This window comes from Mesoplodon mirus, assembly GCF_964341445.2.
Source record: "Mesoplodon mirus genome assembly, chromosome: 4".
NCBI lineage: Eukaryota > Metazoa > Chordata > Mammalia > Artiodactyla > Ziphiidae > Mesoplodon > Mesoplodon mirus.
Window position 1 is genome coordinate 166,669,362 of NC_138979.1, and position 27,784 is coordinate 166,697,145.

Here is a 27,784-nt window from a genome sequence, read left to right on the forward strand (position 1 = left end):
TCTGCTTCTGGGCAACATGGACTAAGACAGGAAAATCCAGTGATTCTTTCTAAAACAATAAAAATCTATTCCAAGATGTGTTGATGTCTTGACAATGTTAATAGCACCTTCTCCTGTGCACACACAAATTCCAGTCTGCTTAATGGGATATCAGATACAGTAGTAATACATAAAGCTTATCCCTAAGGTTGAAATAATAATGAAACCTTGTAAATTACTTCATGAGGGGAAAATTAGTGTTTGGCCATTTTGAGGCAACTCGTTTTATCATCCAGTTGAAATGATTTCATAAAATGGCTATTAGAAAAGCTTACCCCAAAAGAATCTCATGATATGGAGAACTGAGTGTTTGTAGCCTTATAAAAAAGTAATTGATTTTTAAACTGTGGTAAGAAAGCATCTTAATGTTATTTTTTAAATAAAATTGTTTGGAGTGAGGACAATATTTATTAGCTTGTGCCCCCCTCCTTCCCCACCGAGGAAAGCTCCTTGTGAACCATTTTCTTGTATAATTTGTGGAACAAAATCAGGAAAATGTGTGGAGTAAGATAGCATCTAAAAATGAGGCAGATAGGAAGTCCCTCGTGGTCCAGTGGATAAGAATCCACACTCCCAATGCAGGGGGCTCAGGTTTGATCCCTGGTCGGGGAACTAGATCCCACAAGCATGCCACAGCTAAGAGTCTGCATGCCACAACTAAGAGGTCCGCATGCTGCCATGAAGATCCCATGTGCCACCACTAAGACCCAAAACAGCCTAAATAAATTAATAAATTAATTTAAATAAAATAAAATAAAATAAAAATGAGGCACAAATAACCAGTAAGGCTTGGTCAGTTTGTATAACCCAACACTTTGGGGAAGGAATGAAGTAGAAAAAGGAGGGGGGAAAGACACTTTATAGAGAATTTTGGAGATTCATCAGGAGTGGGCTTGAAAGAAGGGAGAAGCAAAGGAAGGACTTTTAAAAATGTGTTGTGAGGATTAAGAATGATTCCCCTTTGGAGATCAGCTCGGTGCTTTGTGACCACCTAGAGAGGTGGGATAGGGAGGGTGGGAGGGAGGGAGACTCAAGAACGAAGAGATATGGGAACATATGTATATGTATAACTGATTCACTTTGTTATAAAGCAGAAACTAACACACCATTGTAAACCAATTATACTCCAATAAAGATGTTAAAAAGAAAAAAAAAAAAAGAATGAGTCCCCTTTGAACGCTCCTGCACTCTTGGTGGGAATGTAAGTTGGTGCAGCCACTATGGAGAACAGTATGGAGGTTCCTCAGAAAACTAAAAATAGAATTACCATATGATCCAACAGTCCCACTCCTGGGCATATACATGGACAAAACTATAATTCAAAAAGATACATGTACCCATATGCTCATAGTAACCCTATTCCCAATAGCCAAAACATGGAAACAACCTAAATGTTCATCAATGGATGAATGGATAAAGAAGATGTGGTACATATATACAATGAAATACTACTCAGTCATTAAAAAGAATGAAATAATGCCATTTGCAGCAACATGGATGCAACTAGAGATTGTCATACGAAGTGAATTAACTCAGAAAGAGAAAGACAAATACCATATGATATCACTTATACGTGGAATCTGAAATATGGCACAAATGAACTAATCTACAAAACAGAAACAGACTCACAAACACAGAGAACAGATTTGCAGTTGCCAAAGGGGAGTGGGGGAGGGAGAGGGATGGACTGGGAGTTTGGGGCTGGTAGATGCAAACTATTACATTTAGGATGGATAAACAACAAGGTCCTACTGTATAGCACAGGAAACTATCCAATCTCTTGGGATAAACCATAATGGAAAAGAATATCAAAAAGAGAGTGTCTATATATATATGTGTGTGTGTGTATCACTGAGTCAGTGTGCTGTACAGCAGAGATTGCCACAACATTGTAAATCAGCTATAGTTCAAATAAAAAAAAGAACGGTTCCCCTTTAACACTAACTCCCACAAGTAAAGACAGGACTTCCTTTTACTAACTTAACAGTATTTCTTTGAAAATGACATTGCAGTGAGCCTAGGTCACATGGGGCCTTAAGTTATTTTTGAACTAATTTCAACCTCTACCTTTCACTATTCCCTCAATCAGAATCAATTTCAGTTTGAAAATGAGAGACCTCTGTTCTCTTCAAACCACTTCTTTATCCCTAATAATTGGGAGGGCAAATATTATGAGATAAGAAGTTAATTATAATACCTATTAATACTATTATAATCACAATCATAAAATTTTCATTTAACTTCAGTTAGATTGTTTTACCTGGTGGTCATTATAACCCTGTGAGTTAATGAGAAGAGATACTGTTCTCCACACATGAAAAAAAATTGAGGCTCAGAGAGTTTAAAATTCAACTAAAGTCACAGAGACAGTTATTAGCAGAGTTGAGATTGGCCAGCCCAGTCAAAAGGCAGTTAAACTCTCTCCCCCATTGTACTGATGGAACACAGGTGGTAAAATAAACACTAACAATGCTACATGGAGAAGAATCATTTCTAGTTTGCCTCTTTACAGGTTATTAAACTCTGTTATTACCCAAGTTTTCAAGTAACTTTGCAACCAGGATAGAAATAATAGAGGGAAAGAGAACAGTAGACATGAAGCTTAACTTCTGTCATTCTGCAGGTGCTTATTAAATCAATCCTATTACATTTATCTCAGCTTGGTGAGGTTTATTATGATAAGATGTGGCTACTCTTAGCAATATGTGATATATGTAAAATTCATAGCACAATATTTGACTGGGTATTTTAGTTATCTATTATTGCATAAAAAATTAGAGGTTTAAAACAACCATTTTATTATATCTAAATTAAAATCAGGAATTATATAATCTAAATTATAATCAGGGTAGGATAAGATATAGCTGAATCATTCTCATGGCATCATCAGAGTTCACTTAATGGTATTCGTGTGACAAATGGGTGTCGCTGGAGAGCCCAAGGTATGTTCCTTCACATGTCTGCTGCTTCGTGGGGATGGCTGAATGCTGGTCTCAGGTGGGACTGTGACTGGAGCTCCTACACTCTTCATTTCAGGGTAGTCAGACTTCTTTCATGACAGTTCAGGGCCCTCTAGGAGAATATTCAAAGACACCCATGTAGAAGCTTCAAGACATCTTCTAATCTAACCACAAAATGCAAGAACACTACTTCTACCACATTCTTTGGTCAAGCAACAAAGGCTAGCCCAAATTCAAGGGGAGGAAAATTTGTGGCCATCTTTTTACTACCACAGTGGACATCAGTAAATCTTTCTTTCCCTTCAGTAACAGTTTCCACATTATCTTATCTCTCTAAGCAATAGGAATTTTTTTTTAAAAGGACAGGAAAAATGATCCATAACAAAGAGAAACTCAGTTGATAACAACAGACCCATAATGACAGAGATGATGGAATTAACAGGCAATGACACAAAATTTCTGTTATAAGTCTTCTAAAGAAACTCAAGAAAAGAAAACATGACCATAATGAGAGAAATGGAAGATATGGAGAAGACCCAAATGGAATTCTATGGTTAAAAATACATAAAATGAAAAATTAACTAGATGGGCTTAATGGCATTAAACACTACAAAATGAAAAATATTAAGACTTTGAAGACTTAGCAATAGAAAATATCCAAAATTGAGTACAGAGGGGAAAAAAGATATTTAAAAAAATGAAGAGTGCATCAATGACCTGTAAGACAAAATCAAGTCTTTAATACACATGTAATTGGAGTTCCAAAAGGAGATGAGAGAGAAAGGGAACAAAAGAAAATTTTGAGGCAGTAATGACCCAAACTCTTCCAAATCTGATAAAAACTCTACACCCACAAGTCCAAGAAGCTCTAATGAAGCAGAAGAAGAATAAACAGAAAGAAAGCTACACCAGGGCACATCATAATCAAATTGCTGAAAATCAGTGATAAAGAGAATATCTTAAAAACAGCCATAGAAAAAAATAAATACACAGAGTTCTTGTCAGAAACTCCACAGGTTGGAATGCAACAGAATGACATCTTTAAGTACTGAAAGAAAGAAAAAGCTGTTAACCTATAATTTCCGGCCCAGTGAAAATATCTTTCCATATTGAAAGCAAAATAAAGACTTTTTCTGATAAACAAAAGTTGAGCAAAGTCTTTGCTAGCAGACCTGCACTAACAACAATAAGAAGAATAACATGTTAAAGGAAGTTCTTTAGGCAGGAAAAAACAATACCAAATGGAAATTTGGATCTACATAAATGTATGAAGAGCAGCAGAAGTGGTAGGGAGGAAGACTATGGTTTGAAATCAGTGTATAACACTTAAGACGCAAGCACAGAAAAGAAAATTAACTCATTCAAAAAATTAACACCTGAAATGCAAATTAGGAATGAGAAGAACTTGCTTTTTGATCATTTGTTAAATAAAATTATTTTTCTTCTCCCTAACAACAACAGCAAGAACAAAAACATACACACACAGGTACACACACACACATCTCCTTCAAAAATATTTGACCCTGGTATTTAACATTTCTGAATAGAATATATATATGATTAATCTATGCATACTAACTCTTTGATGTTTCACTCATTGTCCTGACTGGTTTGAAAGTTTCCTAAGCCAATAGTCTTTTCTCCCTGGGTAAAATTCACTGACAGTACTTTGAAATTTTAATGAGAGATGATGAACTTAATGAACTGCCAATGTGCACGTGACTACCAGAAAAAAATGTTAATGTTACCGTCTGCCAAAGCCTGCATTGCCATTTTTAAGGAAAGCTACTTTTCGAACACTGGACAGATGGCAAGGGTTCACCAAGTGCTTTTATCTGGAGTACAAACTGGAGGCCAGCTATGTTTATGGGCATCATTTTATATAAGACCTCATGCATTATAATTCCTGACATTCATTCAGTATTGTGTGATATATAATTCACTTTTCATTTCTCCTCATAATAACTAAGTGAGAAGAGTGGATAATATTATCACCCTTCTTTGGTTAAGGTTCAAAAAGCCTTGACTCCCAGTCCATCACCCTGCTTCTTTCACTGACACTTTTAATCCTTCAGATTCTGTTATAAATTATAGCCTTCAGGTTTCAGCTTAAATCAGTTCTTTGGAGAGGACTTCTTATGCACTTGCACAGATCTGGGCTCTTCCGTCATAGCGTTAACACATTTATAATAATATAGTAAGTTAACTGTATTAAATAGGTTTTTTAATGTCTAGCTCCTCCACTGGTCTCAGCTTCATGAAGGCAGGATGTCCATCTGAGTTGTTTATCATCGCATTCCCCTCACCATGCATGGTGCCTGGAACATGGTAAGCACTCAACATATGTGTAGTACTAAATATGTGTTGATTCCTGAAGTGCCTCTGGGTCACACCTTCACAACAAAGGAAAGAACCTATGGTTATGTAGTTTCAGAACACCATATGTATATATACTTTATAGTGGAATGCTTGCAGGACTGCTATTACTTTATTATAAGAACTTAAGTCACTCCACCTTTCCTCATATTATTCATCCATAAAATAACAAGGTTTAGACAAATATATAGGTTTTAAACAGTGCTCCTCAAAGCCTAAAATGCTCCATGAGGGTTGAGGAAGTGTTAAAGGGAACCGTTTACATTTTTTCTTTTATTTACATACCAAGTACGACTACCACACAAAGTAAACTGTAGTCCAAGGCTCTGTAATAAAATATTCCCAAAAACATTGAGGCTGCACTATAATGCTCCCTAGTAAATTAGAAACAAATGAAATAGAGGAAATTTTTAAAGTAACACATAATGGATCATAATAGAGATATATAAAATCTCTTAAAGGAAATAGAACAACCTCATGCAATCTAGTTGAAGAAAATATCCATCTGGCAGAGAATTTATCAGCCATAAACGCAGAGAGAAAGTGGAGTCACACATGAGAATTGTGGAAATTCCTGTCTAGTCAATGTCCAAGACAAATGAAACTTAAACCAGTGAATGCAAAGTGCTGTGATCCCACAGACAAGGTCATTCCTTGTAAGAAGTGGTGATGTTAGGCTCTCTTAGCCTGAGAGCATTAAAAAAATGAGTTCATCTCCTTCTTTTGATGGATTTCATGCTCTACAAGCAATCTCCTGAATCTGTCTTGGTTCCCTACAATAGTCTGCCCACAAGAAAAAATGGGCTTGGCATCATGACTACTCTGGTCCATGTGACAGTTGTATTTCTCATCATTGATTAATAAATTGGCAAACAGATTTGTATGTTTTTATTTCTTTAAAAAAAAAACTCATCTAGTGTTCAACCACTATGTGCCAGACATTGTTTTAGGTGCTTCTAACAATAATTTATTAAATCTTCATGGCAACCCTATGAGGTAGGTATTATTATTATCATCTACATTTCATATTTTGTAAAACAGCAAGCAGTAGTGTATACTGAAGAATCTGATGTCTTTTTACCTGTGATTAAAACCCTGCTCTCCTACTGAACAGCTGTGTGGCTCTTAGCAAGTTATTTAACCTTCCTGTATCTCAGATCGTCATCTGTAAAATAGGGATAATAATATTACATAACTCACACGGCTGTTATGATGATGAAGTAATAAATGTAATGTACTTTCATAGTGCCTGGCTCAGAGTTATATAGATATTTATCATTTTCAATTTACATCCTTATTGTACTAGTCTGGATTCTCCAAAGAAACAGAATACATACATATATATTCTATATACAGAGACATAGGCAGAGAGAGAAGGATTTTTTACAATAAGGCATTGGCTCACATGGTAATGGAGGCTGGGAAGTCTAAGACCTGCAGTTGGAAAGCTGGAAACACAGGAGAGCTGACAATATATTTCCAGTCCGAGTCCAAAGACCTGAGAATCAGGAGAGACTCTATGTAAGTTCCAGTTAAGTCTGAGTCCAAAGGCAGGAAAAGACCAGTGTCCCAGCTGGAAGATAGGCAGGCAGAGAGAAAGAATTTTCTCTCTTATACAGCCTTTTTTTTTTCTATTCAAGCCTTCAATGAATTGGATGAGGTCCATCCACAATGGGGAGGGAAATCTACTTTACTCAGCCTACTCATTCAAATGTTTACCTCATCCAGAAATACCCTCACAGACACAACCAGAATAATGTTTAACCAAATATCTGGGCACTCTATGGCCCTGTCAAGTTGACACACAAAATTAACCTTCACACTTGGGTTTACAAATATACTTTTTTTACATGACTGTGCATATCTCCAAATCCTTTAGCAGTTAAAAATACCAATCATGAGGTATTGGTAAATACCAATTGGTATTTACATACACATCTACCAGTCTGGCTAAAATTTTAAAGACAGATAATACCAGGTGTTGGTGAGGATGCGGAGTTAACTGGAACTCCCATCCATCACTGGTAAGAGGGAACATGGTACAGTCACTTTGGAAACCAGCAGTTTTTGTTATAATTAAGTATATATTTACTTATGATTCATAAATCCCACTCCTAGGTATTTACCTAAGAGCAATGATTATATATGCCCATAAAAAGTTTGCACACAGATGTTCATAGAAGCTTTAACCATAATAGCCCCAATTGGAAAAATATCAATTAGAGAATGAATAAACAAATGATGTGTATTCATAGTTAGCAATAAAAAGGAACGACTGATACAGGCAACAACATGGGTGAATCTCAAAACCATTAAGTTGAACAAAAGAAGCCAGACAGAAAAGGGTGGCTAATGTATGATTACATTTATGTGAAGTTAACAAAAAGAGCAATCTGTGGTTATCTTCTGAGAGGGATGGGGTTACTGATTGGAAAGGGGCACAAAGGAACTTTCTCAGATGATGGAGATATTCTATATTTTGATCCAGGTCCTCATCACATGGATGTATGTGTTCATATATGTAAAGTGTAAGTATACCTACCTATACTGGATGAAATACAAATTCATATTTTAAAGCAAGACAAGAAAAATTTAAACATAAATTTTTTCTCTGCCCTTTGGCCTCCCCCCTCCCCTCTAGTGCACATTGTGTGTCTGCATTATATGTTAACCAGACCTCCCCAACAGCAGAAATAACTGCTCAGCCCTAAAGATCAATTTTCTCCTTCTGGCGCCAGCCGTGTAACTCCTCGGAAGATAACATTCCTTTCTCAATCCTAGAATGAGTCACAGTGACTCACTACTCCCCTGTATGTGCAGACATCTCTGTGAGCTGTATGTACAATGCCAGTGTATCATTTCCCTTAAAGATAACGATTGGTGTGGAACAGACTATTCACACAACCTGAGGAGATACTGGCCCACACCCAGTGGAAGTTCTTAGCTTAAATACTTAACTGATGACCTACTAATATTACTAGTCATATTCCTTGTATTCTGCCTAATTGTACAAGATTATTGTTTCTTATATTACCAAATGTGTGACTGAGACTCAGATAAAATTAATGATGATTAAGCGCCTTGAAACCTAATTGATCAAATTTATAATTCTATAAGATCAATTGTTGTAATAGTGTAACTCTAATTATGAGGAGAAGCAACAAGAGGGAACCATTTCCTGGACCATGACAGACTAGTAAGACAGGCAGTCCAGAGGATTTTGGCTACTGTTAACAGGGCCTACTTCAGTAACAGCACACTGAATGGCCTATCAATGAAATCCTCACCTGACCTGGGGATGAGCATTCCTAGCACCATGGGATAAATTGCTCATGAAATGCCTCCCAAACCTTGGTTGAAATTAAGACCGAAAGGGAAGAGATTATAAAATAAAGAATGTTGTCCACTACCCAGGTCTACACATTAGCCACTGCAGTCGCTGACCTGCAATATACCTTGAAAGGAATTCATGGTGAAGATCAGGATGAGGCACTCTGTACTCTGGGAAAACTGGCAGAACAGACCTTCAGGTAAATATTTTCAGGGGAAATTTTTTATAAACCTGGATTCTTGCATCTTCCCATACTTAGAAAAGCACTAAACCATTAACTAAGACGTCTGTTCCTTGTGACTAGCAACAAATTTCTACTGAGATGTGTGTTTGATTGTATATACCCCATTCACCAAAATCCAATGTATACTGGCCTTCCCCTTTACCTCTTCAGAGCAGTTCTCAAAGCTCTCTGAGAGACTGTGTCCTGGGTTATAATCCTTAGACTGGCTCAAATAAAAATTTCCATTTCATTCTTAGACTGACTATTGATTAATTTTTTTGTTGACACACTGGTATACCCTTAAGTAGCTAAGTAGACATTTAAGGTTTGTGCATCTTAACTGGACACAAATTATACTTGTGAAAATATTTCAATACAATAAGTATCCCAAATGAAATAAAACTAAATTAAATATGTATTTTTTAATCTGGAAACCAAGCATCATAAATAGAAAATTCTCTCCCAGATGACGTAAGCTGGACAATTTCCATAAGCCAGATCTCTCAGGCCATTGCTTGGGTTTCTAAGTCTCAGATAACAAAAATTAAAGCCCAAATGGAAACTGTCTGTCCCAGAATGATGACTCATAGGTGCCTCTGGAATCTGGGTGTTGCAGTTTCACACCTTGTGCTGCAGGCATCACCTGGTATTTTTGTACTGTTTGTAAATAATTCAGCAGCAGCCCTGACTGAAATCCTACCCTACCACCAAAAACAGAAAACACAACTTAGTACAGATTAAAATTTGTTCATACTTAAACATACGGCCTATATGTAAAGAGTCCCAACTATTTGACTGCGTGATTCTTCTGGGTCTACATCCCTGATATTAATCCTCGTGCTTGCTGCACTCTCTCACAGCTCACCACAGAGTTAGAAAAAAAAAATTTGTACAGTGGTAAAACAAATTCACCAATGAGAATTTTTTTCTCAGCAAAGTAGAAACAATGGGAAAACGATAAACGTCATATTTAATATTGTCCAGTTTATAGTGTACAACTTCACAATATATAAGTATCTGGATTATTTGCACCAATTCTCTCTTCTTCTACTGCCAGTACTTTCCAGTGCTTTTTATTGTCACACTTGGCACATCTAAATAAATTATCAGTTGATTGACACAAGTATTTAATAAAAAGGAGCTTCTACAGATCTGCTAGTCAACACAGTGCCTGTAGTTAACAATAATGTATTGTTCACTAAAGATTTGTTTAGCAGGTAGATCTCATGTTAAATGTTCCTAACACACACGCGAAAACCAAGAAAAAACAAAGAAAAGGGGACACAGGAAACTTTTGGAAGCAATAAATATGTCTATTACCTTTATTGTGGTTTCATGGGTGCATGAAACCCATATGGGTGCATATGGCCAAACTCATCAAATTGTATACATTAATTATGTATAGTTTTTTGTATGTCAACTAACCTCCACAAAGCTGTTAAAAATAGAGTTAATGTAATTCTGAATAAAAAATACTTTCTCCTAAAATTTTTTTAACTAAAAAATAAATAAAAAGGAGCCCTTGAAATGCAGATGATGAGGGAATTCCCTGGTGGTCCAGTGGTTAGGATGCCATGCTTTCTCTGCCAGGGCGCGGGTTCAATCCCTTGCTGGAGAACTAAGACCCCCCCCAAGACGCACACACGGCCAAAAAAAAAAGAAAGAAAGAAAGAAAGAAATGCAGATGACAATATTAAACAAACAAGCTTGGTGCAGAATCACAAAATATTCTCAGCCTGGGCTTCCCTGGTGGCACAGTGGCTAAGAATCTTCCTGCCAACGCAGGAGACACGGGTTCAAGCCCTGGTCCAGGAAGATTCCACATGCCCTGGAGCAGCTAAGCCCATGCACCACAGCTACTGAGCCTGTGCTCTAGAGCCCGCAAGCCACAACAAGAGAAGCCACTGCAATGAGAAGCCCGCACACCGCAACGAAGAGTAGCCCCCGCTCACCACAACCAGAGAAAGCCCATGCACAGGAATGAGGACCCAACGCAGCCAAAAATAAATAAATAAATAAATTTATAAAAAAATAAAATATTCTCAGCTGATTGCCAAGAGACCAAAAATGTGACACGCAAGTGGAAAGTTTGGTGTTTCTGGACCACACAAGCTCAGCCGTGGCAAAGATCAGCAGGGATTCTCAACTCATGAGATTCAGTCTGGCTCATCTGCTCATACTCCACATTCTTTATCAAGTAAAGGCTGTAGTGGGAAACCTGAAGCATTGATTAATTAAAACCTCACCCACATGTACACACCGACACACAAACTATGTATTATGAGTACATAGTACTTAAAACTGGATCCTATTTGGCAAAATCTGTAAGTCAATCAGTGGCATTTCACATGCATTTCTATTTCTGCACTGCAGCTTCCAAATGCAGATATTTGAGAAATATAAATCTTGCCTGCTCAAAGCCCAAAGGAAACATTTGACTCTAAGTCATATTCTCACTGATACTTCTTGGTTAAATAAGTCTTAGAAAAACAAATTAAATTACATCAGCAGCTTAAATATTTATTCTCTCTTGTAATTTCCATATCTTAAAGCCAACCTGTTTAACTATTAAATGTACATAGTCCACTTAGGATACAAAACTATAGCTGTAAACTTTTTTCCCCAATGAGTTATATGTGATGCCTTAGTCATTAATAGTAAATACTGATACTATTTGTATAAAGTAAGCCTTCTGAGTTTTTTCACTCTATTTTAGAGAGAATAATCATTGCCTTCTTATTTTGAACCATCAAAAAAAAAAAAAAAAAGCAGAGTCTCTTCTGTACCTGGTGTATTTTCATATGAAATAAACACTATTTTGATGCTAATCCTTTGGATAATAGTGTAAAGCTTTTCTAATGTTTTTATCAAAAGAATGCACTCTTAGATACGTATTTTTCTCTTCCAAAAATATTCAAAATGTATTCTGAAAGTAAAATAAAATATTTTGGCCAAATAATTACAATCATTTGCTTTCTTTCCTCTCCCATCTGCTTTTAAAGCAGTAATCACAAAGTCACAAGATTCTTTGAATAAAGTTCTGCTTTTGAAAATATAGACAATGGAAAGAGCATCCAACTGTATGTCCCTGGGTGAGGGGACAAAAAAGAGAAAGAAGTTGATGATAAACACGTATCAGTTAGCTCTAGTTACAAAATTACTGCCTAACAAAACCACCACCAAACCTCCTTAAGGGTTAAGGCTCATGCATCTGGGGTCAGCTAGAGGTCAGAAAGACATCCACATATTACAATAACTTACTCTCCAGGATCCTCATAGTAAGACTAATGGGGGAAAATGGAACAAAGTTTCTATAAATAAATACGGTGTCATCCTTATTTAATTAGCTAGATGTCATGCCCTAGCCCATGATTTTTGCTCTTTATTAGAAGGGAGATAGATGCTTTGAGAGAAAAGTCTTCCTACATATTTTTGTGTAAATCAGAATAATAACATTTTAAAAGCTGGGGAAGAAAGTAGAGGATATGTGGTGAATTTTAGAGTGGCAACCAAGACAATTTATACCCAAAGTAAAAAAATATGTTTTTAACTCATTAATGAATTTATTTTTACAGATGATATACACACTACTATGATTATATCCAGGTAAATTGTACAAGCTGCTAAATTGAATTTGGCAATTTGTATGATCAGTGGCCATTCTGATAGTTCATTCATTTAACATTATTGAAACCAGTCTTCTGCATTATAATCATCATGTTATTAACTAAGTTCATTCAATAAATAGATCATTCATTTTCATCTTAGGCTAGGACTTATTGCTTAGGACTTATTGTGCATATTGTATCATTAGTAAGACAGCTGTACTGAGATACATAATTCTTATCAGTGCATTTATATGGGTGGCTTTCTTTTTTTTTTTTTACAACTTTATTGGAGTATAATTGCCTCACAATGGTGTATTAGTTTCTGCTTTATAACAAAGTGAATCCGTTATACACATACATCTGTTCCCATATCCCTTCCCTCTTGCGTCTCCCTCCCTCCCACCCTCCCTATCCCACCCCTCCAGGCAGTCACATTGCACCGAGCTGATCTCCCTGTGTTATGTGGCTGCTTCCCACTAGCTATCTACCTTATGTTTGGTAGTGTATATATGTCCATGCCTCTCTCTCCTTTTGTCACAGATTACCCTTCCCCCTCCCCATATCCTCAAGTCTATATGGGTGGCTTTCTTTGATGAGAAATCTGGCTGAGAACAATATCTTGTTTGTGCAATCAAGCAAAATGTTAGCATTTCAAAAATGTTTGTCTTTTAAAACACGTTCTGCATGTAGGTGAGGAAAAAAAATATTTCCCTTCTACTCCTCTAGGTTCTCAGCTAGGGCTTTGTAACCAAACACAGAGTGGCAAGAGAAAAGCATACAAATATACTTAATGCAAGTTTTACATGACATGGGAGCCTTCATGAAGAAATGAAGACTTGAAGAAGTGATTAAACTTGAGCATTCTTATGCTAGGTTTAATGAAGATAGGAAAGTGGTGGGAAAATGTGACAGGACAAAGGGGTATGAGCTGAGAATAGTAAACTAGGGGAAACTTGCAAGGTCTGTTCATTCAGAATCCCCTTGGCATCCCTCTGTCTTCCATGATAAGGCTGCTCCTTTCCTCCGGGGAGGGCATCTCTCACATGAGGGTCTTAGGGCTTGCTTCAGAGTGTGAAGGGGAGTCAGAGAATCCTTCTGACACCTCTGCTTCTCAGATTCCTCCAGCTTAAAGTATTCAGTATGCCAACACAATATGTTTTGGGATAGTGTGTCCTGAACTCCATCAACTACAACTAACTCAGTAGTAGGAAAAAGATCTTTGTTCTGACTTAAAGTGTGTATGTGTTTACGTGTGTGAAAGAGAAAGAGAGAATCCAAGAAACATGTATTACAAATTTCAGAAATTCATATATTGGAAAACGATATACACATTATTTGAAACTTTAACCAAAGGCTATTAAATTGCATTTAGATGTTATTTCTGTTCCAAGTCAAACTTCTCTGAAACCATTGTTACTCTAATTTTCTTTTAAATTAAGTATAGCTTCTTTACTTTTGAAGACAGAATAAACCCCCAAATTTTTAGCCAATGAAAGTTACAAATTAAGTCCGCATTACCTACAAGCAGTGTGCAAAATCTTAGATAAGTATGCCCTCAATATCCATGCCTTAGGACATGCTCTATAAGTAAGACTATCTGTGAGCTTAAGTAAGTCTCTTCGGGTGATAACCAACAGGTGTGTACCTTATCCTTTGTTTTTCTTAGGCATGGCCCAATTTTACTGGGAGATTTTAGTCCCAAAGACTTGTTATTCTCATTTTTTTTAACTTCAGAAACTTGGATCTGGACCAACAGGCTTTTAATCAATCCAATTAAGGGAATGTAAGTGGGAGACCTGTGAGGGAGTACAGGTAATCTATGGGACCTGAATTTCTGGAATCATATGAAGGCATATTGCACTTTATGCTGAATCACCAGTGTTGCAAAGGGCTGACAATCTACCCTTTTGTCATTCACATCACCTCCCTCTGCCCCCTTTTATAAATTAATTTGGTTTTACTGAGGCTTTGATGAGGCAAGTTACAGATATATTTCTTGATAGACAGACATGATGTAGTGGGTAAAAGGAATGGCTATAAATAGGTCTTAGTAACGTGGTGATAAGATGTCAGGGGAGGGGAAGTGTTCTATATTCCTGTGATTAGGTCTTTTAGTGAGCCTATGCCTCTGGACTGTGAACTTCACAACTGTTTCTCAGTTTTTTTCTCTCCCCCCTAGATAGGACAGAATGGCTAGAGTGAGCTGGAGTTGTGTATGTCCCTTCCACAGCATCTGGATAACTAGTTTCCCCTGAGGGCAGGCCTTGTTAAAAAGAACAGAGTGCTCTGATGTACAGTTGGCCCTTGAACAACATGGCTTTGAACTACATGGGTCATTCATGGATTTTCTTCAGTAGTAAATACTACAATACTACTTGATCCAGCAGTGGTTGGTTGAATCTGCAGATGCAGAACTGCAGATACTGAAAGCCAACTATAAAGTTATACGTGGATTTCCGACTGTGTGGGCATTGGTGCCCCTAACCAACCTCTCCATTGTTAAAGGGTCAACTGTATTTCCAGATGGTTCCTTTTCCCCTCCCTTTGACAGAAGCACAAAGGGATTTTCCCCTAGTGTTTACTCTTAGAACCTTGTGGAACTCCTGGAGGTAAATCTCACAAAATTGTGGAGGTCCGCCTGTGACTAGGTTCTCCTAGAATTTCCAACTCTCAGAGTTGTCTGCACTGCACCTCTGGCAATTGGTCAATTACAGCTCAGGTTTTCCTACCCTACCCTGGCACTGGTTCCCCCTTATAGTTTTTGCTCATGAGTCTCTGCTCTGGGAAGTAGGGACTCCTTGTATTTACCTGTCTCTCCAGTCCTGGGGACAGTGGTTTGCCCTATGTCTTCCCCTGTCCCACAGATCCAAGAAGAGTTGTTGATTTTTCAGTCTGTTCAACTTTTTGCTTACTGTTAGGAGGGAGGGGTGACTTCCAGGCTCTAGTCATGCAGAACCAGAAACCAGAAATTCTAAATATATTTCAATCACTGCAAAAATTAGTAGTTCAAAGAGTACATAGATCAAGGAAATAGATTACTGAGAAAAAACCCTGCAGCCTAGAAGGAAAAATACACAATCTCAGTATGATGTCTTTTTAAAAGGTAGCAAATGAACAATGTGTAATTACCAACATTTAAATGGCAAAAACAGACCCATGGAGAAGAGGATAAGCATGGTGAGGCATTGGCTTTTTGCAAAGCCAGCTAGAACAGTAAGTACACCTTTCTCCATACAGAATTCTATTCAAGCAGTTGCTATAACAAAGAAAGACAATAAAAAATGGAGGATCAAGGTGGAGAGACATACTGGAATGCATAAAGATGTCTCATTGAGAAAGGAAACCACTCTCAGCCTTCTGAAAAGTAACAAAAAAGCAAACTGGAAGAAAAGACACAACCATTTGGTTGCATATGCAACAAAAACATCATGATCCTGAGAAGAATTAGCTCCTTGTCAGTCATTAATTTCCAAATTGCAGCAAGTTGATGATAAGATCAAGGTAATGGTTGAAGAGACCTTTGCTTGGGCAAAAAGATTATAATCATACCACTATTTTTAATCTTTAAGATATATCAAATGCATTTAATCCTCTTAATACATACTCTGGTGGCATTTCAAGATATTTCCATTGACCGTGAATTCAGTAGTCTTAATAAACTTATGAATATATTATGTTGCCCTTCCATTAACAAATTAAATATGATGTTATACAAGGCATACTAGTTCACTGATAATTCAAAGGCAAAGTTTGAAGATTTATTGTCTGCATTTGATTCTCACTCTCAATTCTTGTTTTGTTGGGGGGAAAATTGTTTTCTTGCTTATGTATGATAAAATATACATTGTAAGGATTGTCATGCTTCTAATAATGTGTTCTGTATAATTAAGGTGGGTTACTAGAAAAGTCTAATGATTTAAACTCTAATTGTGTAACTGTTATTTTCATAGGAAGTTTATAGAGACTCATCTGAAAACCATTCCCAGTCATGCATTTTCAAATCTGCCCAATATTTCCAGGATGTAAGTCAATTTTTTTTTAATATAAAGAGCAGTTTGCAATTGTGACATGTTATTTTCTAAATGTGTTCTATCAAGAAAAATACTTGTTATATATCGCACTTGCCTAAGTCAATAACATCTACATTTCCAATATATATGAAGTTTATGTACAAGATGTTTATTTGATTTGACTACATCTTTATTCCTTAATTCCTAAATGATTTTTTAAACCTAAAGTAAATTTAAATTCCTTTGGCTTTAAGAATTTAATAATTCTTGATGTATATCAATATATTTTGAGATGTGGCAAAACCTTAGCCAGGAATCTCTCCCTTAAACAGATCTATATATCTATCTCTAATCTATCTATCCCAGTTACCAATTCTTTATTCTCTTTTCACCACTAGTACAACTGTTTACATTTTGTCGTAAATGTAGCCAGTGATTTCAGACTTCTCACTTTAAAAATAACTAAAATTAATTTGAAATTTTGAAATCATAGAAAACTGAATTGCTATACACTCAAGAGTGAGGAGAAAAAGGGGTTCCATGTTGCATTGACAAAGAGTATATCTGTGTCTGAAATGAACCAGGTCTTTATTTCATTTAGTTGATTCTGACAAGCAATGCAGATAATCCAGGCCTACCAATGACAATACCACCAGCCCGTGTGGTCTCTGGCTAAGTTTATTCATTTCATGACCATTTATTGAGTGTCCATTGTGTCATGTCAGGGGCATTTGATGTTTTTGGTTGTCACAACTGAAGAGAAGAGTGCTACTGTCATCTAAGGTGTAGAGGGGAAGGATCTGCTCAACATCCTACAAGGCATAGGATGCCCCCCACCTCCAACAAAGCATTATCTAGTCCAAAATGTCAATAGTGCTGAGACTGAGAAACCATCCCAGCTGAACATCTCTGCAGTTTTTTTCTTTTTCTTCCAGCCCTTCCTTTTTCAAATTCTTGCCTCCTTTGGTTTCCCTGATGTTGTTCTCTCCCTCTTTTTAACATCTTACCCTGGCTACTCTTCCTCAGTTTCCTTTCCTGGATTCCTATTTCATTTCATTTAGTTACTTACATACCAGTTCTTTGTTTATTTTGTCCTAATTCCTTTATACCCTCCACACCTTGAATGAAAACTCCCATTCCTTTGGCTTCACTATTACCTAATACAACTAATTCCTAAATGAGTATCTCTAGCCCTGACTTGTTCCTACAGTTCAGGCCTGTATTACAAACTTCCTTCCAAATAGTGTCACCTTGATGTCCCACAGACACTTCAAACAACATATCCAAAATAAACTCATCATCTTCCTCCTAAACTGTTCCCTCTCTACCCCTTCTTTTAACAGCAACATCATTTAGTGGTCTGGAAGCTAAAAGCCTCAAATTCCCCTTTAGCTCTTCCTTTTCCCTGATCTCCCCTATACAATTGCCTATTTGGTGTCTCTACTTGGCTATATTCATTCATTCATTCAATGAATATTTATTGAGCCCTACTTTGTGCCTGGCGCTTTGCTAGATGTGTCACATACAACAGTAGACAATACTTATGGAGCCTCCAGTTTCCTTCCTAAGAGAGTGATAAGTGCCATGATGGGGTCAGTTCTAGGGTGACCTGGGAACTCATATGAGAGGTCTGTTACCTGGATATGGGGTGGGGTCAGTGAAGGCTTCCTGGAGGAAATGGTGCCTAATTTGCAATGTGTATTATCTGGCCAAAAAACAAAAGATGGAAAGATAGTTCCAAGCAGAAGAGAAAAGGGATGTCAGTGAAGTTAAAAATAAATTTGTTGAGGCTGGAGCTTAGGCTGGGAGTGGAGACAGTAGAGAAAAATAAAACTGGGAGGGAAGTGAGTACAGGGCCTTGTGAATCATTTGAAGGAGTTTGAAATCTTCCCTAAGGACCAAGCCACAGAACGATTATAAGCAGGGAAGTGACAGATCAGATGTTTTAGAAATATTCCCTGGCTGTGCTTTGGAAAAGCGGTGGAAGTGGAACAAGACTGGAGGCAGGAAGTTAGTCAGGAGGTCGATGCAGTGCCTGGGGAGAGGGGACGGCAAGTTGAATGGTGAAGGCTGAGTGGGAAAAAAGAAAAAGTGGCCAGGTTTGAGAAATAAGGGAGAACTGACAAACTTAAAAGTTGGTTGATTTTGAAGGGGGAAAGAGATGGAGAATTTCAATGACATTTCTGACTAGGACACCTCTGTGGTTGATGAGCACATTTGCCAAGGTAGAGAAGTTTTCTGTGCATTTGCTGTGGAGGGACAGGGGGTAAGTTAGGAATTCAATTTGGGGCCTGTGGCATTTGAGGTGCCTTTGAGGCATCAAACAGCTATGTCTAATAGATATCAGGATAAAATTCTTTTATTAATTCATTTGAGAAATATTTATTCAGTCCCTGGTATATATCAATCATTTTCCCAAGAGATAGGGATACATCAGGGAACAAATGGACAAAGAGCCATGCTCCTGTGGAGTTCACATTCGAAAGAAAAGAAATAAGCAAGGAACCAAAAACATAATAAATAAATATATTAATACAGAAGGGAATATGGATATGGCAAAAAGGAAAAAAAATCAAAGTAGACTAAGGAGAACTGGAAATTCTGGGTATATAGGGGCACTCAGGAGAGATTTGGGTAGAGATTAAGACTTGAGAGTCATAAACAGGTAGAAGTAACTTGGACCAGGGAAAGGCATCAAAGAGAAGGAGAGGCTTAAAAAAAAAAACTGAACAAAGAACAATTTTAAGAACATGAGGTCCCTAAGGAGGCAGGAGGGAATGGGGTCCAAATAGAGGGATTGACCTTCTACAGGAAGATGGGCACCTTTTGTACTATAACGAGAAACAGTAGTTAGAGATGGGGCAGATGCAGGTAAATTAATAGGCTTATTAGAGGGGGATTCAAGGAATTCTCATCTCAAGGTTTCAATCTTTTCTACAAATTATTAAAAAGATTATCTACTAATATTTGGGTAGAAAGGGCAGAGTTAGAAATTTGAGAAGGTTTGAAATAAAATGATGGGCAATAAAAGAAGGAAGTTTGACTGGGATATTCAGGACATCCAGGCAGATTTGAAGGTCCTGATGAGGACTCTTCCAGGGAGACTATGTTTAGATTCTCCAGTCTGGGTTAAGTGTGCCCTGAACCCCATCAGAAAATTTATCACGCTACATGTTAATTCCATTTACCTGTCTGTATCTCCCACTACTGTGAGTTCCTTGAAGCTAGGGAACAGGTCTGAGTGGTCAATGCTCATTTACTGACATATAGTGAATGTTTAATAGATATTTGTTGAATGAAAGCATACACACATACCTAAATAATAGTTAGGGAGCTGTCACATCTGCGGGGCAAGAGATCACCAGGTAGCTTTGCCTGGAACAGTACAAATTCCCACCTATTATTCTGGCATAATTATTAATAGCACCCTGTATTAACTCACAAAAATATCCTATTTTGGATGATTAATGATATGGTTACTCTAGTTATTACATGAGACTTGCATGCTTAGAAGAAATATGAGGAAGAGGTGGGATCGGATTTTTCCTGATTATAAAAATGGGATAAGCAAGTAGGGAATCACTGCTTTTATCCTACTGAATAAATGGTTCCTATATGTTGTCTTCACAACCAAGCTATGAGAGTCCTCTAAGGAGGTATCATTCAGTTGGAGAAATCGGAACTTCAGTGATTATGACATGTGCTGAATGACTAAAACCTTAAGAAAGGTTTGCACCTCGTAAACTAAGAAATTCAGGAGAAAATTTGGAGCAGTGGATACGATGCAAAGTTAGGAAAACAAGTTTGCAGCCTTCGAAATTAATCTTGTCCTTCAGATGGCTCAGCTTCATCCATTATAAATCCCCACAATCTCTACACAATAAATTAATTCTTTTCAACACTTCAGTGGTTTCCTCTATGTTAGAGATATGATATTTGGATCAAAATAATTTATGTAATATTATCCACAAATAACAATGACTTGGGAGACCTGATAAATCAAAGGATAATTGTTTAGAGAATAAATAATTCAAAACAGAAAGCACAGGACCTTTAGAATACACACAATACCCAAGAGAAAAAAAACTCAAATGGAACAGTCAGCACTCCTCTTATAAACATTGTATTAATGAAAATATTTTACTGGCAGATTCAATTCAAACTATAGGCCAGTGGTTCTTAACCCTGCCTGCACATTAGAATCATCTGGGAAGCTTTTTAAAAATAAAAGTGTTTGCCCCATCCCTTAAATACTCTGAATTAATTATCCTGGACCGAGTCTTGGACATCTTATGTTTTAAAAGCCTCCCAAATAGTTCAGTTGTATGGCCAGGGTTGAGAAGCTCTGCTACGGCCACAGGTGGACACCATCTGTTAATCATTAATTTTCCCAAATGTCATAGAAATGCCTCTCAATAAAAAGAAGTCATTGAATTTGGCTGCATTAGTCATTCTTATTACAAGATGGAATTTAGGAGACTTTTTGAAACGTCATCCCTTATGTATTCTTGACAAGTTGTATTTAGAGGTTTCTCTTTTCTCCTTTTTAGTACTTAAAACTTTTATTGTGTTGCCTTTCACTTACAAAGTTCAAAATATTGAGTTTTCAGCCTCTCAAAATCAAGAAGTCTTGAGAGAATATATAGTCACCACCCTATGGAATGTTCCACTAGAGAAATGTGGATTTTTCTTCATCTTCTTTATAACTACATCTCTGACCACATGCAATTAGGTACTCCATTAAAAATGCCTCTTATTTATTGGTGAATTCTTTTCTAACGTCTTTCATTTTCTGCTATTTTGAGTAACTCACCTGTTCATTCATTCATTCAGTCATTCACTTAATCCATATTTATTGGAAGTCTACTACATGACAAGCAATATGAAAGGTACTCAAAATTCAGTGTCCATCAGAAACAGACAGTTCTCCATTTCAGAGAACTGGCAGTCTAATGAGATAATATCAATCAAATATCATCCAAACACTTGCAAAATTTCATTTGATAATTAGTGGAAGGAGAAGTTCATGGTGCCATGAGGATATACTAGGCGAAATTTGACCTAATCAGGAAATTTGGGGAAAGCTTCTAAAGGAAGTATCTGTTGAATGAAACCAGAAGGGTGAATAGGTCCAATGAATTGGGAAACTTTTAGATAAAACAAGATCTAAAAAAAGTAATAACTAATTTTAACATAATTAGGGAGAAACCATGAGGGTTGTGCATGTTGCATGACCTGGGAAGCCCCTGACAAAGAAGTTACATCAAAATTAATAGTATGTTTGCAGTTCACAACCCTACTAACTTTCTACTTTGTTTTATATTTTTGTGATGTTCAGCTACTTGTCAATAGATGCAACTCTGCAGCGGCTGGAATCACATTCCTTCTACAATTTGAGTAAAATGACTCACATGTAAGTACAATGAAAAGTGAAGCATAAATCCAAGCCACAGCCACTCTTAATTGATAATTTGGGGGCTTCAGATGGCAATAGAAACTAGAACATGGGTCAGAATTTCCATTTATGATTCAATTCTTAACTTGTTCTCACTCTCAATTTATGTTAATTCATCCTAATTCTAACTTGCATGGCTGGAAGTTAAAGACAAAATTAGAAGTCCTCTTTTTGAATTGTCATTTCTTTCTATTACTACAGTGTCAACAGATTTTATTGATATGGATATCAGTGTCAATAAATATTTACTGACCACCTACTGGATTCCAGGGCCTGTGCAAGTTTCTGCAAAAACTAACTTTTTTTCCTCATTTAGGAAAGAGAAATGTAGCCTTGTGAGATTAGAACAGGAGTGGAGTTAAGAGCTCTGGCTTTGGAGTTGGTCAGAGTTGAGTTAAAACCCTGGTTTCTTTGCCTGTCATTGTCTAACCTTGATGTTCCCTGGTGGTCTAGTGTTTAGGTCACAGCAATCTCATTATCTAACCTTGGATGTGTCACGTAATCCTTCCTAACCTCAGTTTCCTCATTTGTAAAATAATGGTAATAAGAATTCCAACTTAATATGCTTATTATAAATATTGAATGACATAATGCATGTAAGCATTTAGCACAGTGCCTCCCACATAAAACCAGTCAATACACTTCATAAATAATTATTCTGTTTTTATTTCTGTAGTATCTTGCAATCTATAAAAAGTTTTACACAAATAATCACATTACATTCTTTTAAGCAGCCATGTATTATGAAATATTAACTCTTTTCTTGATGAAGAACAAAAATATTTATCATCTATGAATACTTAGTATGTTCTAAACATTATGCTGAACACTTAAATACTTTATTTATTTAACCTTCAAAAAACAACGCGGTGAAGTAGAGATTATCATTTGTATTATTTATTTAAGAAAAACATAAATGTAGAGAGACTAAATACATTATCCTAGGTCACAGAGTTACTAACATATAGGGTCAGAGTTTTTACATCATAAATATGTGACTCAAATCTTCTTTCCCTATGTAATAAAGTATGCTGCCTTTAACACATTTTTGACCAGAGATGTATTACAGCCACAGGTATTAGTTTCTGCAAAAATCCCCCGGTCAATAATGTGTTAAGAATACTGAGACCCAGAAATTTGTCTCCAGCTATGGTAGGCTAACAGACATTATTATATCAACCATTGGTTTGAAAACAACTAGAGGAGCTGGAAAAAAAATCTGTTTAAAGGTATTTGAGTGTTATAAAGGCAGCAAGAACTTAAGGGGAGAGAAGCAAACCCCCAAAACAACATTTGATTACTTTCCTCTTGAAGTATTTTCTAAACTGTAAACAACAGCTGAGAGGCTGCCCAGAGGTTTAGGCAGTCTCATAGAACTAGGGAAATAAAAACTGGAGTTCAAAGCTTACTAAGGAGATGGTTCCTAGTAAACACCCAAGGATTTTAGCTGGGATGCCAAAAAGAGCTTCATCCCAGAAGTATGGTATAATGGGAAATAGATCAGTCCTCACAAAGACTAAAGCTCAGCTTTCAATAAAAAATAACCAAGCATACAAAAAAAATTAAAAATAAAGAAATTATGGCAAAAATCAAGAGAAGAAAACAGACAATAGAAAATGATCCACAAGAGATTCAAATATTGGAGTTATCAGACAAACTTTAAAATAACTATGATCAAGACATTCAAAAATTTAATTGCCAAGATAGAGAATTTTAGAATAGAACTGGAAAATATTTTTGAAAGGATCAAATGGAAACTCTAGAATTTAAAAATTCAATAACTAAAATAAAACCTAAATACATGAGTTTAACAACAGATATGTATAGGTCAAAAGAGAGTAAGTAACCTAGAAGTTAGGTCAGAAGAATTTATCTACCCTGAAGCATGGAGAGAAAAAGAAATATGTGGCACACTAAAAAGTCTAGCATACCTATTACTGGATCCCAAGAAAAAGAAGAGAAAGAATGAAAGAAGCAACATTTGAAAGAAAATTTCCAAAATTCATGAGACATCAAGTCACAAATCTAAGCAGTACTGCAAACCCTTAAAGGATAAATACAAAGAAAACCACATCAAGGCACATCATAGTAAAAGTGTTAAGAAATCAAAGAAAGAGAAAATCATAAAAAGCAGCCAGAGGAAAGAAATACATAATACTTTCAAAGAAGTAACAACATGACTGAAAGCTGACTTTTCAACAGAAATGATGGAATCCACAAAGCAAAAAGTAAGATATCTGCAAAAAGGAGAACCACAAAAATAACAACAGCAAATATCAGCCAACCTAACCAAAAGATTCTCTGAAATTGAAGACAAAAGAAATACATTTCAAGCAAACAAAAGCTGAGAGGATTCATCACCATTAGACTCATATTAAAGAAACTGCTAAAGGGAATTATTAAGGCAAAAGGAAAATAATCCTACCTGACAGCACAGAGGTACAGGAGGAAGTGAAAAGCAAAAAACAAAAACAAACTAACAAAAAGAGCTAAATATAAATTAACCTCGACTGTACAAAACAAAACAAAACGTCTTATGGGGTTTAAAAAACAGGCAGTCTTTGCTCTGCGTGATAGTGTTGGATCATAAAACTGCATGCTGAAACTGTGCAAAGCGATCTTAATCAATGAAAAAAAGATTACTTTTCGTGACAAAAGTTCTTGTCAAAACATTAAAATCTCTCTTACTATTGGGTTATAAATGCATGGGGAAAGTGAAAATAGTAAAACTAATATTTTTAGCACATTGTAATTTTAAACGTTAGAAGGATTTAGAAGTAAAATGTTTTATTTCTTTCTAAAAAGCTTATCAAGAGTAGTTTGAATAGCACACACATTTTTCTCTGTTGTATATATAACTTACAAGAGAGTATCACGTCACTGTCTTGGCAAATTGTCATACTCCTTTCTAGGTCTGGATCAGCTTCCAATATCTATCCTCTGTTCTTTCAATGTCAAAATATTTCTGACAGTCCCTTTAGTGTAAGTTCTTTTTTTTTACCAGCATCATTTCTTTGGGGACATCTTCATTCTTTTATTCACAACCACTTTTCTTATTTATGTCAATAATGCACCTTCACTTAAGTTCCTCTTATTAAATGTCTAGAGTCTCTCAAATGGTAGCAGTATGGATGTTCCCATGGTTAGCAGTTTCTATGACTCTATTTACATTTATTCAAATTTCATTTCCAGCACTATCACACTTTGTTTCTTTGTTTCTTCCATCTTTGTTGGTCAATTACCTCTTTCAATTATCCTCTTTTATAAAATGTTGTGTGGGTCTATCACTGAAAGTCATGGAGGCAACACAACTGCACACCTTATTGTTTGTGTATGAACTGAATAATAGATGCTCGCTGACCTATCACCAATGACTTTGAAAGGAGAGGTGTAATTGATCACCTATCATGATGTGCATCTGTTATTTACATAGTGATGTGTGGGCTGAAGAGCTGGCAGCAAAGTTTGTACTTTATGCAATTACTCATAGTTAATATATTGTGGTAACAAACTTGAACCATGTGGTTGGAACCAGTTATTATTTAAATTTAACTAAATAATGGTAACTGAACCTCATGCATATGGGAACCATGCAAAGCAAGGACTGCCTGTATACATAGAATTCAAATACACAATAGCAAACAAATGATGGGAGGGTTTTAAATAGTGTTAATGCGTTCTAAGTTCTTTGAATTGTCTGGGAAATGGTAAAAGCACTAACTTATATTAGACTTTTACAAATAACGAATAAATATTCTAATCCGTAGGGCAAAAACTAAAATAACTGTAAAAGAATGGATAAATAACAAGCTAATAATAGTGAGGAATGGAATAATAAAAATTAATACAAAAAGGACAAGAAATTAGAAGAAATAAAGAACTTCTGGAACAAATAGTAGATTTAACTCCAAATAACCAATATTTACATTAAGTGCATAAAAGGACTAAACACTCCAATTAAAATACAAAGATTGGCAAATAGGTTAATTAAAAAATGCTGCTTATAAGAGACATACTTTAAATATAAAGATATAGAAAGATAGAAAATGTAAGCATGAAAATATTAACATGCAAAGAGTAACCAAGAGAAAATTGATATAAATATACCAATATATATAAAGCATGAAGCTTTGCTATATATAAAAAGAAATTTTACTATGATATAAAAGGATTACTATACACTGTACCAAAAAGATATAATGATTCTAACCTTGAATGTCTATAAGAGCATATCTTCAAACCATATAAAGCAGAAAGTAACAGAACTAAAAAAATAAAATAGATAAATCCACAATCATAGTGGGAGTATAATATAGCTTTATCTGATAGAACATATATACCAAAAAAAGTAAATAATCATACTCATAAGAAATTAATATCTTAGTAGCTTACAAAAAATTAAAATCAACTGAATTCTCTGACTAGTAGGTAGTACACTTCTAAATAATCATGGATCAAAGAAGAAATCCCAACAGGTACTAGAAAACAATTTTAACTAATTGTCAATAAAATATGACAAATCAAAACCTGTAGGATGCAATTTAAGTCATACCCAGAAGAAAATGTATATATTAGAAAAAAGGCTGAAAATAATTCATTTATATATCTTTCACAATAAATTTATAAAGGAACAGTGAATTAAAACCAAAGAAAGTAGAACAATACCCAAGAAAACAGAATTCAGGTCATTAAGAACACGAGTTAAAATTCAAAACCAAATCTCCAGACTCCAAATATAATGTTCATTTACCATACCATTTTGCTTCTCTGCCCCACTCACCAAAAAATCAAGGCAACTGATTTGTAATAAAGCTCTATATAAATCCTGCATCTCTTAAAAGCAACTGTTTTGTTTTATTACAGCCTTTTTCTCATAAAGATTCTGGTTGTTAATATTTCTCTTATAAATATCCATTTTCCCTCTCTGAGCAAAAGTGTTAACTTCCTAAAGCTAAGGAAACAATTAAATACAATGACTACAACAAGGATGAATTTGAAAATGGGTTTTTTAAAAGATATTTTCCTTATATATATGAGGCATTGAGAGCCTAATATCTTAGAAAGGAAGAGAATAATGCATCTGGCATTCTTCAAATTTTCCTACTATATATCCAACATTATTATCTGCAAATGGTTCTAGTCAACATGAAGGATAAATAAAGACTTTGGGTGCCAAACATCAAAAATTTGTTTAATCCACAGACCGCATAGTACTGTCAACCAAAATTTCCTGGGATTCCTGAGCACAGAATTAAAGCCCTCTGATTTATTTAGGAAATAGCTCTTCACCATGTTGGATTTGCTGCAAGGGTAGGTATTAAACTAAGGAGTACTGATTTCAAATGTCAGTGCCTGTTGCCAGTGCTTATTGAAATGCCTCAGTGAGAACATCAGCAGTCAAAGAGCATAATGTTATTCTGTTTCATGAATATATTTCCTTCCTCAGCTGCCCTCTCTCTACCCCTTTTTGACCATGTGATTTGGTGACTAGACTGATCTAGGGCTACGGAGAACTCACACTTCATCATCCCCACTTCTAATCAACTCTCCAATGCCTCTTCAAACTTTTCCTGCCAAAGCTCAATATTTGTCCTCTGAGACAGCTTCCTAATTCATGTTTAGATTTTATTCCCTGATATGAATTGGGGTGGTAGAACATAAACATTGCTTCTGTTAGTGACCATGAGCTAGGTTTCCAAGGATACAAAGCTACCCATTCATTCAATAAATACGGTATGTTTAACACTGTGCTAAAGCTGTGGTAATTCCATCTTATAGCTAA

At 36.0% G+C, this 27,784-nt stretch overlaps 1 protein-coding gene across 3 annotated transcripts in view; it reads left to right on the plus strand.

Annotated features, from left to right (window-relative positions):
* Positions 1–27,784, plus strand: part of TSHR (thyroid stimulating hormone receptor) — a 163,399-nt gene that overhangs the window by 70,923 nt on the left and 64,692 nt on the right. Inside the window, exons 3-5 of one of the 3 annotated variants that reach the window (XM_082619937.1) lie at positions 8,790–8,905; positions 16,488–16,559; positions 21,886–21,960. In XM_082619937.1, the coding sequence (XP_082476063.1) occupies positions 8,790–8,905; positions 16,488–16,559; positions 21,886–21,960 (263 nt within the window). The remainder of the gene's footprint in view (positions 1–8,789; positions 8,906–16,487; positions 16,560–21,885; positions 21,961–27,784) is intronic. The other 2 variants (XM_082619938.1, XM_082619939.1) reach the window with 2 other exon arrangements.